This window comes from Hibiscus syriacus, unplaced genomic scaffold (genome assembly GCF_006381635.1).
Source record: "Hibiscus syriacus cultivar Baekdansim isolate YM2019G1 unplaced genomic scaffold, ASM638163v2 tig00110863_pilon, whole genome shotgun sequence".
Taxonomy (NCBI): Eukaryota; Viridiplantae; Streptophyta; class Magnoliopsida; order Malvales; family Malvaceae; genus Hibiscus; species Hibiscus syriacus.
This window is the reverse complement of record NW_024062892.1, coordinates 155,696-169,839: the sequence shown is the minus strand read 5'-3', so window position 1 is coordinate 169,839 and position 14,144 is coordinate 155,696. Positions and strand designations below refer to the sequence as shown.

At 32.0% G+C, this 14,144-nt stretch overlaps 1 protein-coding gene and 1 pseudogene across 1 annotated transcript; both read left to right on the top strand.

The window, feature by feature from the left end:
• The first annotated feature begins 3,956 nt into the window (after nucleotides 1–3,956).
• Nucleotides 3,957–5,859, top strand: LOC120143716 (metacaspase-1-like). The gene is made up of 5 exons (XM_039157961.1): nucleotides 3,957–4,491; nucleotides 4,591–4,921; nucleotides 5,184–5,295; nucleotides 5,396–5,584; nucleotides 5,701–5,859. Exons 1-5 carry the CDS (start codon nucleotides 4,074–4,076, stop codon nucleotides 5,758–5,760), a joined length of 1,110 nt encoding a protein of 369 aa, XP_039013892.1. The 5' UTR covers nucleotides 3,957–4,073; the 3' UTR covers nucleotides 5,761–5,859.
• A 4,800-nt stretch (nucleotides 5,860–10,659) lies between these two features.
• LOC120143765 lies at nucleotides 10,660–12,379 on the top strand (annotated as a pseudogene).
• Nucleotides 12,380–14,144: the final 1,765 nt, after the last annotated feature.

The following is a 14,144-nucleotide window of genomic DNA, read 5'->3' as shown; positions in this document are numbered from 1 at the left end:
TAGTACATAAAAGCACATGTCTTGTGTTCAAAGTTTTAAATTATTATTCAAAAATTATATGAAGACATGAGAATAGAAGAATATTTTATAATAAATAAATTATTATTTAACTGAAAATATTTTAATTATTTTTCAATGGAATTAGATTTGCTTAATTTCGGGATATCAACTTGTTATATCTCCTCCGGATCTCTTTCGTAAGTTAAATCTTCATTGTCACAATCTTTGTATATCGAAATCTCTGAAGAAATTCTTTAGTTGATCAAAGCCTCCAGAAATCCATATCCTCCAACCAGTCACAATCCTTTGGTTGATCTCTAATAGGCTTACGTGATCTATCATATCAAAATCTATTTCAGACGATCATATCTATTCAACATGCCAACTTATAAGTAGTCATTATAACACTAGACTTGACACTAATACTAATAGTCTTATATAAATTCTATGTAAGATTAAAGTGATCTTGTTCCAATTTTCTTTTTATAAGCCAAGCGTCATTCAACATCTGTAACTCACCATTCTCTCTAAAACCATCAATAATAGCTCTCTATCCAAGTTAAAATGAATAAACCACATAAAATCATTGTAACGACGTTCAAAATTTGATATGACCATTGTAAGTCTTTGATGATGTCGTTTGGACTCACCAATATTTCGACAACTTTTCATGGATCAAATGAGTAAACTCTTTCAATTTTATTTTAACCGGTTCATAGTGATCTTCATTAATTACATCTTAATGTATTTGAGATCGAAGGATGAGCGTGATTATCATCTCTGCATTGTGTTGCAAACATTTCGAGAGAAGTAAGTGTAGAAGTTCAATAAGTGTGAGGTTAAATTATTTGAGGAACTTTTCTAGATCGTATGATTTTTTGCAAATGACATTCGTGTAGACCATATCATGTTTGAATACTTCATTGAAAGAAAAAGAAAATATTTTAATTCGACGGTTGTTTTGATGATCTAATGTGATGTTTTTGACTGATCATATTATAAAATATGTATATATTTTTAAATTTAATAGTTTTTAAGAAAAAAATTCTAGCAATTAGATGCTACCACATCAACACACTTTACTCATCATTAGTTTGATCAATGTAGTTAGAGGAGTTCAATTGATCATAATTTTTTAAAATAAAGATTCAATTGATCACACTCATTTAATTTTTAAATATAATTAAAGGGACTAGATATATATTTAAACATTTTTATAAACTAATAGAAAAACTTTTTATATAATACAAAATATAGAGTAGACTACTATATAAATGATGCCTTATATAAGTATATGATATTTAATTTATTTTGAAAATATTTTAAATTTATTTTATAATATATATTTAAAATACATGAATATTTTTATAATAATATATTTTTAAAATTTAAGTATAATTTTTAAATATATCTTATTACCATACCTTATAATTTTGGGTGAACTACATGTTTAGTACCTCAATTATCACTTCTATTCTATTTTGGTTATTCAACTATTATTATTTTTAAAATTATACCTAAACATTACGTTTTTATTTAATCTTGGTCACCCGTCGTTAAAAAATTAACAGAACTGCTTACGTGACATTTAAAAAAAATTCAATGATGACATGATATTACCTTATGGTGACACATCATTATCACCATTAGTTTTTAACGGCGAGTGATCAAAATGAAACTAAAATATAACATAGGTATGATTATGAAACAAAAAAATAGTTAGGTGACTAGAACAGAACAAATGTGATAGTTGAGATACTAATCGTATAATTTACTCTATAATTTATTTATCCATATTTTGCATATTGATTCGAAGAGAATTCCTTTTATTAATTAATTTATTTTCCTGCTGTCAAAAGCCGGGTGAGTCGAAGCATATATACCTCCAACCTACTCCACTATACCCAACTTAAAGAACGATTATGCTTAAATTGACAAAATAATGTCAAACTTCTGCAAAGAGAAAAAGGCTTGCATATATCTTATGTATCCACCGTTACTTTTCAAATTGTTTCATATGATAATCAGACTGAAAGTTGACAGAGAATTATTTTCGAGTCTAATTGATTTGGATTAAATAATAATTTCATTAATATACATAGAAAAATTGAATTAAAAATAAATATTTAGAGTATATTTTTATCTAAATATTTAAAATATAATGTATATTTATTTATATGATTCCAAAAATCTAAAATTCCAAAAATCGAATATATTATTTTTTTCGAGTTACTTACAACCTTTTCTAGCTGAGTATGAAATAGGTCGCTTCCACTCATTAAAAATTTGAGTCGAATTCAAGCTAGAGTCAAATTCATTCAATTCGAAAATTAACCAAACTTTAACCAAATTGATTTCAAAAAACTCACAATCTATATCTCCTCGTTTATAATCCTAACAACCACCTCATTCTGTAAGCAACGCTTTGTTTTAAGAATTTTTTTCATCGAACTAAATAATTTTCATAAAGGTATCATTAGTAGTGTTTATGCATTTTACGTTATAAACTTTAATGGTATAATCGATAATTTGTAAATTTGCATCTTGTTCTATTTTTTTTTTGGATAATTTATCTCAATCTGTTTGTTATAATATATATATATATATGTCAAAATATTGATGGTATTGATGTAAAATAATTCACATTGAACAATTAAAATATGTGTTCCAAAAAAATATTTTGAAACATTATGAAAGTTATAAATAAAAAAACATGATAAAGGGTCAATTTCTTAAGGATATCATTACAATTATCATTAAGATATTAGAATGACTATATTTAAAATTAATATAATATATAAACATTGATATAATTATAATCGTAATTAATTATTATGCGGTGTATAAATAAATAAATTGACCATTAAAATATATCTGAGTTTAGATTAAAATAAATTTAGAAAACAACCATATAATATATATATATATATATATATATATGAGGCTTTTGCCAACCAAACCATGTCAGGTTTAGGGTCTGTTTGTTTAGCTGTAATTGGTTTTCCAGAAAATGAATTACTGGAATTTGAATTACTGTAATTTGAATTACTGGAAAATGAATTACTGGAATTTGAATTCTGGAAAATGAATTACATTTCTGTAAAATGAATTACATTTCTGGAAAACATCTGGAAAACATTTTATGATGTTTGGAAGATGTTATTTAAACATTTTTTCGGTATATATTTTAGTGAAATAAAATTTTATAAATTATATTAATTATTTATTAAAGTAATAGTACTATATTATATTTTAAAAATATTAATTAGTATATTTTAATATCTTTACTAAAATATTATTGAAATATATAAATAATATTATTCATTATTAAATATATAAAAAAATTTATTATATATTATTAAAATAAAAATATAATATCTTATATTATTATAATATAATTGATTATTTTATATATATTAAAATATATATTATATTATTATAAGTATTAATAAATATATTTTAAATATTTTAATAATTAATATTTTGATGAAAATGATATTAAAATATTTTATTAATATTAAATTCATAAAATAAAATTATTTTGAGTATTTTTGCTTTGAAGTGAAAAGTTCGGAAAATGACTTACGGAAAATGAATCCGTAAGTCATTTTACAGAAAACACAAAGGAAATTCTGTTACTAGGAAAATGAATTACATTCCGGAAAACGAATTACGTGAAACAAACACGGGAAAACGTTTTCCGGAAAACGAATTACGTGAAACAAACACGGAAAAACGTTTTTCGGAAAACAAATTACGGAATTGATTTTCCCCGAATTCACTTTGAGCGTAGATTCCATATGCTCAAATCACACTACTTCCAATTAAACAATACTTTGTAAAATACCTTTGAAACACTCTCTTTTAATTTAGTAAAACAAAAGGGTAATTGCTTTATAGATATTGTAATCTTCAACAATAAATAAATGATCTTTTTACAGTAAATATTCATTGTTGATGCTTATAAAACCCCAAACATGAGTCACCTACAATCTATGAATTACAAGCAGTACTAAATATCATTAGCAATACTCTTTTTGTTTAAGCCGACATCTTCCAGTTCATCGACAGCCATGGAAACGGGAAGAAACAAGGGCGGCAGCTGTCGATGCAGGCAACGATTCTTGGCGAAAGCAAAATCAAGGTCCAAAGGCAATGATGCCGAATGCCCTTCATGTAGAAACAACTATTTCCCATTTCCAGCTGAAGAACAATCCAGCCAGTGCCAAGGGGGGCTTCGAAGCCGGATAGGAACCTTTTATAGAGAGAAAATCAGAGGAGGGAAGACGAATCAAAGTACCATAACGCCTTCCCTGAATCTCCCACAGTTGTCGAAGGCGAGATCGAACAAGCGTGCAGTGCTTTGCGGAATCACTTACAATAACTTGAAGCAGTATAGGCTTAAAGGAACCACTAACGATGTCAAGAACATGAGAGAGTTGTTGATCACTAAATTTGGTTACCCTGGAAACTGCATTCGTGTCCTTACTGGTATTCTTCGTCATTATCTTATACACTGACGCTAAAATATTGATTAATTCAATGTTTCGAATGAAATATTTCATCGTGATGATTAATTGACAACTGTAGAAGAGGAGACGAACCGAGAATTTATACCGACGAGAAAGAACATCGAGGATTCGTTGCGATGGCTGGTGAAGGATTGCCAACCGGGAGATTCGTTGGTGTTCTTTTACTCCGGACATGGGTTACGGGTGCCGGATTTTAACAACGACGAGGTCGACGGATTCGATGAAACCATATGTCCCCTTGATTTCAAAGAAAAGGGCATGATCGTGGATAATGATCTTAATTCCCTCATCGTTCGTCCGCTCACTAGTGGCGTTACTCTTCATGCCGTTGTTGATGCCTGTCATAGTGGAACCATTCTAGATCTTCACAAAGTTTACAACAGTATAGAGTAAGTTTACCCTTTATTCTATCAAAATTTACGATAAATATATTCTTTTTTTTTCTTGTTATGTGATATAAAGACGAGGCAAATGGATATTCAATGAATTAGTGAATGCAATGAACACTTTTTCCGGATGGAAAGGGAGAATCACTACTCAAAATAACCTGTTGATGATTTCTTACTTTATCATTAGTATTAGTCCTTATACTATATTTAAATTGTGAATATAGTCATTGTATTCTAATTAGGACTTATTATTTATTTACAGGAGAAAATGGGAAGACAACAGTCCTCCCTCGGGTGTGTATAAAGGTACAAAAGGTGGATTAGCCATTTCTATCAGTGCTTGTCTAGATAATCAAGCTGCTGCTGATACCTCTGTAAGGGATAAATTTTTCATTTTTTCCCACTGCACATTATTAATTATCTTCGAATGATGTATAATATCAACATAAATTCATATATGAATTGATGCTGCAGGCCTTCACTGCTGGGAAGATGAACGGTGCTCTGACCTACATACTGGCCGAGATTCTGAAGAAATGGCCCGGTCCGACATACGGCGACTTGTTCGATTTAATTCATGAAACCATTGAAAACGTTAATCAATCTGGATGCCTTGCTAATACAAGAATCTTAAGGAGACTTTTCGATTCTAGCTTCTCACAGGTCTGTTTTAATCAAGTTAATACTCAATTCTAATCGAATTTTACTCATCCCGTATTTGCTTGTCTCGTTTAACATCGTTGATTTTTTTTAATTTCTTGTGGTTATGGGGTACGCAGACAGCTCTTCTCTCGTCTACAGCTGAGTTTGACGTTTACAGAAAGCATTTGTTTTTGTAAACAATTTTGCTGCAACATATATATTGCCACCTGCGAGATGTTTGTCCATGAATGAATAGAAACATTGGAGGAAAATAAAAGGTTGGATCATCCGGTAAATAATCTAGTAATTGTATGCCCTAACATACTATTACTATTTTCATTTGGATTTTTGTGTGTAATAAGCAATGCACGTTGCTTGCGTGATAAATCATGTAATCTCACTTGTTAAAAAAAATATTGTTATTGTTTTATTTTTAATTTTTTATTTAACAGATTTTAGTTTATAAAACATGCCCAATGCTTCTCTGTGTGGAAACAACATTGTCCGATCCAATACTCAAAAACCAACTCAACACAATTCCAGTCCAAGAAGATATAGCAACAAAGTTGATTTGACTACAAATCTACAACACAACGACGAATCTTATCTCAACCAGGAAAACAATGAAACCGAATCTGGTTCTCCACTATTTTTTCTTGAATGATTTAATATAATGTCTATATTATCTAAGTTTCTTTTCACATCTAAATTAAAAAAAAATTGACTACTTATATTTGATCTTACGTTCTCCTATATATTTTACTAATGATAAAATTAATTTAATAAAACTCAATGAATAAATTAATTGTACTTAAACAATGATAACATAATAATTAATAAAATGAGAGGAAGGGTATAGTTGAATTAACTAGGCTAACAAATGAATCTTGCAACCATTTTCATGAACACTTTCAATTATACAAAATAAGTGGAGAAAGTAAGGAATAGATTTCTTTACACTAATATTCATCATTGCTTGGTGCCAAAACCACAGGTGAGTCATTTCACACTCTATGGATTGCTAAAGTTAAACTTAACAAATAACATTTGTAAAATGCCCTCTTAAATAACATTTGGTGCCTTGCTCTCGATGCAGGCAAAGGATTATGGCGAGATCAATGACCAAAGATGCTGATATATAATGCCCGTCTATTCTCGGATTCCGGCCAATGAACAACCGAGAGAGCAGTGCTTTTAGGAAAAACCAATGGAAAGACGAATCCAAGTGCCGTAATAAAGTCCAGGAGACGGACCAACAATTTTTACCGACGAGGATTAATAAACTTTAATGGTGGACTCTACTTAAAAACTCACTTGTTTAAATTGTTAAGTTCAATTTGAACTCGAAATTAAAATTAAAACTCGACTAGACTCAACTTGAAAGTTAACGAATTTAAAATTTTTAAGCTCGACTCGAGTTAGAAAAAACTTGGACTCATAATATTCTCAGACTTAGTTCGATTGAAACTCAAACTTAAGTTCAAACCTAAACCTTAAACACATAAAAGCTTTATATTATTTTTTTCTTAAAAGCAATATATAACTATTAATATTGTTAATAATGTTGAAAGTCCAAGTCTAATTTGGCAGCCTGTAGGTGATTCAAAATTAGACAGCATGATTTGGTTGAAAAGTGGCATGTGAAAATTATAAATTTAATCCCTGCATTTTAGGATATTTACAAGATCAGTTCTTAAGCTTCAACTATAAATACCCTAACCTATTTAGCTTCAAAATCATCCAAAATCAATCTAGCTTTATCCCAATACTAGATAATTTAGAGAGTTTTCTTTAGAGTTGTTTTCCCCTTGTTAGATCGAGAGAAGTTGTAATTCCTATTTTCTCATAGTGAAATTCTTCTACCTTTGCCCGTGGTTTTTACCCTATATTATTTAGGGGTTTTCCACGTAAAATTTGTGTATTCTTTATCTTTATTTTCTCAAATTATCAGTTGCAATTTTGATATATCCGATAGTCGTATTCCACAACAATTGGCATCAGATCCAGATTTAAGTGTGTAATATCTACTTATTGTCTTTGTGGTTGCCACTAAAAGTTGGATCCTCCAACATAAGAAAGTAAGAAGGTATTACCCATTCTTTGAAGGTTCCAGAGAACTATTCACGATAGTGAAATAGTGGGAGCTATCCGTATTATAAGCTATGACAACGAAATTTGATATTGAAAAGTTCAGTGAAAGAAATTTCTCATTGTGGAAATTGAAGATGGAGGCCATCCTGAGGAAAGACGATTGTCTAACATCTATCAGTGAAAGACCGATAGATTTCACAGATGACAACAAATGGATCGAAATGGATGGGAATGCTATGACAAACTTTCATTTAGCATTAGCAGATGAAGTATTGTCAAACATCGAGGAGAAGAAGACAATTAGAATGATATGAGATCATCTCACTAAAATTGTATTAATGGAGTAAAAGGGTATCGCTTGTGGGATCCCACTGCCCGTAAAGTGATCATCAGCAAAGATATTATCTTTGTAGAAGATAAACTACAAAGAAAAGAAGAAGATGGTAGCACTGAAAAGTCAAAGACTACACAGATACATGTGGAAAATGAGTTTGAACAAGGAGTTCTTCTGAAGCAGAACCAACACATGATGAACAAGAACCAGAGAGTTCTGAAGCTCCAACAACTCGTCAATCAGATTGTGTGAAAAGACGTCCCAATTGGCACTCAGATTATGTTATAGAAGGAAATATTGTATACTGCCTTTTAACAGAGGACAGTGAGCTATCAATACTCTAGGAGGCAATAAACAGCTCAGATGCTTCACTGTGGATGATGGCAATGCAAGAAGAAATTGAAGCCCTTCATAAAAATAATACATGAGACCTTGTTCCACTACCATAAGGAAGGAAGCCAATTGGTAACAAATGGGTCTTCAAAATCAAGCAAAATGGTAACGATCAAGTTGAGAGGTATCGTGCAAGACTGGTGGTCAAAGGATATGCTCAAAAAGAAGGTATTGATTACAATGAAATCTTTTCTCCTGTGGTTCGACTAACAACAGTTTGACTAGTCTTGGCAATGTGTACTACATTGAACTTACATATAGAGTAGTTAGATGTTAAAACAGATTTTCTTCATGGAAATCTTGAAGAAGAAATTTACATGCTACAGCCTGAAGGTTTTGAAGAAAAAGAAAAGAAGAACTTAGTTTGCAGGTTAAACAAATCTCTGTACGGTCTAAAACAGGCGCCAATGTGTTGGTATAATAGATTTGATTCATTCATTATGTGTCTTGGATACAACAGACTTAATGCAGACCCTTGTGCTTATTTCAAGAGGTTTGATGATAACGATTTTGTTATATTATTGTTGTATGTGGATGGCATGTTGGTTGCAGGACCCAACAATGATCATATTGAAAAATTGAAGGCACAACTGACTAGGGAATTTGAAATGAAAGACTTGAGATCAGCAAACAAGATTCTAGGGATGCAAATTCACCGAGACAGAAGTAATAGGAAGATTTGGCTTTCACAAAAGAATTACTTGAAGAAGATCTTGTCACGATTCAACATGCAAGATTGTAAGCCAATTTCTACCTCTCTTCCTATTAACTTCAAATTATCCTCCAGTATGAGTTCTAGCAGTGAAAAAAGAGGATTGAGATGTCTCGAGTACCGTATGCATCGGTAGTGGGAAGTTTAATGTTCGCTATGAAATGCACAAGACCAGACATTGCACAAGCAGTGGGAGTGGTTAGTCGGTATATGGCGAATCCAGGCAAAGAGCATTGAAATATAGTAAAGAGGATTTTGAGATACATCAAAGGGACCTCAAATGTTGCATTATGTTACGAAGGATCAAACTTACTTATCAATAGGTATGTTGATTCTGACTATGCAGGGGATTTGGATAAAAGTAAATCTACTACATAATATGTGTTCAAAGGTACTGGTGGAGCTGTAAGCTGAGTTTCAAAATTACAATCAGTTGTGGCTACATCCACAACAGAGACAGAATATGTAGCAGCTACACAAGTCAGTAAAGAAGCAATTTGGTTGAAGATGCTATTGGAGGAGCTTGGGCACAATCAAGAGTATGTCTCTCTGTTTTGTGATAGTCAAATCGCCTTGCATCTAGCAAGGAATCCAACATTTCATTCAATGACAAAACACATACGCCCGTACCATTTCATTCGTGAAAAGGTGGAAGGAGAGACGATAGATATACAGAAAATCCATACTAAAGACAACATAGAAAATTTCATGACGAAAGCAATCAATGCTGATAAATTTACTTGGTGTCGATCCTCTTGTAGCATGTCAGAAACGTAAGCAACATGAAGGTACAAGGTAGAAAGAATAGTGTAAAGATATGATTATTCCAATCAAATCTTCAAGTGGGAGATTGTTGAAAGTCCAAGTCTAATTTGGTACCCGGTAGGTGATTCAAAATTAGGCAGCATGATTTGGTTGAAAAATGGCATGAGAAAATTATAAATTTAGTCTATGTACTTTAGGGTATTTACAAGATTAGTTCTTAAGCTTCAACTATAAATACCCTAACCCATTTAGCTTCAAAATCATCCCAAATCATTATAGCTTTCTCCCAATACTAGAGAATTTAGAGAGTTTTCTTGAGAGTTGTTTTCTCATTTTTATCAAGAGAGAATTGTCATTGTTTTCTTCTTGTTAGATCGAGAGAAGTTGTAATTCCTATTTTCTCATAGTAAAATTCTTCTACCTTTGCCCGTGGTTTTTACCCTATATTATTTAGGGGTTATCCACGTAAAATTTGTGTCTTCTTTATTTTTTTTTTATTTTCTCAAATTATCAGTTGCGATTTTACTCTATCCAATAGCCATATTCCGCAACAAATAATATAGTCTTAAACACATAAAGTTAACTCGCTTCGGCTCATAAAAATTAGAATTGAATTTGAGATTGAATCGAGTCTATTCCATTCAAGTATCAATTGAGTTTTAACTGAATCAAACTCAAATAGCTCGCGATCTGTATCTACTCATTTACCGTTCTAATAAAACGAATTAAAGTATTTAAAAGACAAAAAAAAAAGTTAAAGAGGAGTGGCATATGGGTAAATTAAAGGCGTAGGCCGGGATGAAAAAGGAACGGGACCATCCGTCTTTAAAATAAGCAAAGCAGCATTCACTTGTGTTCGAATTAAAACACCGGTTAGTAACTGAGGTGCGGTGTGAACAGCTAATCAAAAACCACAGCCCAGCAATGGTAAAATTTATTTACTTATTCTTTTTAATTTTTGTTCAATTTCAATTATAGAGCTGTTCATCTTCCTCCTATCAGTTCCTCTAATTCTTATAATTTTCCAGAATTTTTTACGATCCAAAATTGTAATCATAATGCTTGTTGTGATAAAAAAGAGCCTTCTTTTTTTTACTTGTTCTTGTTCTAGACCCCCTTTTTTTAAAAATAAAAACTTTTGAATCTTCATGGGGTTTTAACAATTTGTTCTAGACCCCAAAATTTTTTATTGATTTGTTTTAAGTTGATAGAGTATTATGGTTTTGAGATATTTGACAATTTGATCAACCACATGCTTTATGTTAAACAATCAGAGTTAGTGTTTTTTTCTCTCTTCATAATGTCATATGCCAATGCTGGCGCGGTATGTGCTGACTGGTATACATTTTGCAGGACGGACATAACTCTGAGGATTCAAAGCAAAGTGCTGCTGATATGACTGTTTTCGTGAGTTCATAAAACCCATTTCATAACATGAATGATAAACTGCTTTTTAATGTTTGTTGTTCTGCTAGTACCATTTGATGTAATTCATCAGTTATTTGTTGTGGTTTTTGACATCCCGATCTTTATTCATGCTTTCTTTGACTACCTTTTGCAGGTGCAGAATCTTCTTCAACAAATGGTGAGTTTATATAATTGGACTTTGTTGTTGGAATAATTTTCCTGCTATTGACAAGTATTCATTCTGTTGCAGCAATCTAGGTTTCAAACAATGTCGGATTCCATTATCACAAAGAATATCCTTTTCACTTGTTCTTAAATTTCGTTGAAGTGTTTTGGTTTTTTCGGCTGAGATAGCAGCATTGTGGAATGTATGAAATGTTGCCGAGTTGCTTCGAGAATGAAGTTTTAGTTAAAGGATAGGTTCACATCAATTTATCCTTTTTAGCTTCATTCTTGAGCCTAAAGCAATATGTGCTTTTAGTTTCTTAAGTCTACTTATTGGCCTGTAGGGAAATATAGGCCATAAGGCTAAAAAGCTATGTGAGAATGTGTGTGAAGTGTGAACTAGCCAGATTTGAACAAGCTTGAAACTTTGTTATGTTTTTGCTCTATTGTAGCACTACTTTAAATAGAAATAGATAGTATCTTTGAATGGAAATAGTTTTCTACATCGGTATTATTGCGAAATATGGGACATCTACCGTTTACTTAACTTCGAAGCACTTGATAAAATGGGAAACCGTATAAACGAGCTGGAGCAGAACATCAATGACCTAAAAGCTGAGATGGGAGTGGAGGGCTCTCCATCCCATTAACCCCACCGAACCAAATGTCGGATGAAGCAAAGCAAGAGGAAGGATCGGAATAAAACTTGGTCACAGTGTTTTTAACAGTTTTCTATGGTTATGATTGAAATTTGGTGATATATTGCTTTGTTTGAGAATACTATTGGAGAGAGATCAGGGATATTACCGAGTGTCCCTTTTATTTTGTATTAAGTAGTTCTTATGTGATATGGGATTAAACAATTATCTGCTTTTAGCACCAGTAGGTAATGTACCGTCTATTTGTCAATTTATAGAGGGAATTAATGGAATGAGGTCTCTTGTTAACATTTCTGCTCCACAATCCCAGATTTTATTACTTGAATTGCTTTATGAAGATAACATTCTTAACTCATTTTTCATTCGGAAATCAGAACCAGACATGATCATATGTTGTCACCATGAATAAACTGAAAGTAGGTCATGATCATAATTCTAATCTTGTTAGAAAAATACACGTTCCTCCATTTTATTTAAACTTAAAAGGTCAAAGAATAACAAGGAGACTTCAACAACAAAAGTAGATAAACCAATGACACCGAAAGAAAAAGGAGGGTGAAAAACCTTATCCCCGGCAACGAGTAATGGCACTGCAGCCTCGACTGTAAGGGTTAGCTTGTGCTCCCGGTTGACAGTTATAGTACGAAGCACCCCTCTGCGAGCATGGCACGGTGTTCCTCTGCAGAGCACCATAGCTTATGTACCGTGTGGTCTGCAATACGCGTCTGTTAATCTCGGATTCCATCTCAAACTCATCCTCAGCCATGCAATCACCCATCAAGGCCTGGCAGCCGGACTTGGTTGGAATCCAGCTCAAATGGTGTTCCCCGCTCGCGTCGACGGTCGACATGGCGATGATCAGGGTCGCAAAGACTTCTGCCAGAGGGATACCCCATGATGTTGTTGATGTTGTTTATTTTGTTTTGGGTGTCGTTTATTGTTCTTTGATGTTGTTGTTGAAGTCAGGACAAGAGGAGAAGAGGGTGCGGCAACTTGTTTTAAAGCTGCTAATAGAAGAGTTGGAAGATTGACAAGGACTAATCACTAATGAGATCGGCCCCATGATTAGGTTACTTTTATATTTACAAACAAAGAACAAACCACCACTAAACCAATAAATAAATAAATAAGGCAACATCTGAAGAACGCTTCAAAATAGGGTTACTTCAAAACTTTGTAATACTGAATATGATAATATAACAAGCTGAAAACCAAGATTATATGTTTTCTGTTTTCATTGTTATGGTTCAAAGAATTAATTAAAATTAAAATATTTACACATATTACATGGAACAAATGTAGTATTGCACAAATGAAGGCAATGATAGTATTGGATGAAGTAGTAGGACACATATTTTAAAGACGAAATTCATGTTTGAATTCGTATTAAATCAACCTGCAAGAGTTTGGCTGTTCTAATCCATTGACTAATAAAAAGAACAAATAGAATAACAATAATTTAAAAAAAAAAGAACAACCTAACCCAACAATGGAAGAAAAAAGAAATGTTTTTTAAGTGATATGGGTAGCTGATATGTTCAAAGACTTGTAAAATGTGAAAATCAACTCGATAGATACATAGAAACTTGTTTGTTTTATTTGTAAATGGATGACCGCCTCAAAACCTGATACAAGAACAGAAATGGTAATGTGAAAACTCGAAGATACATAACCGCTTGGCTTTCCTTGTCAGTTTCGATCAGTTCTGAGTTCCAGGTAAGCAATGAGTGTTATAAACAGCTTGGTGCCAGCCATTTTGAAATATTTCTTCTTTATTCATTTGCAAAAGATGACTTACGTTTTTTTTTGGTAAACTACCTTGGGTCACTAAATTATTGGGGTGTTCTGTTTTAATCATTAAATTATGAATTATATCAATTAAACCATTAAATTATTAAATGATTTCAATCAAGATATCTGTGTTAAAGCCTAATGATGTAGCCATGAGGGGAAGGAGTGGTAATATCCTAATGAAAAATCTTACTTTATTCTGGTAGAAAGGGTGCAATAAAGCACACCATGAAGCCAACCTCTCACCCTTTAAAATGAAAAGAG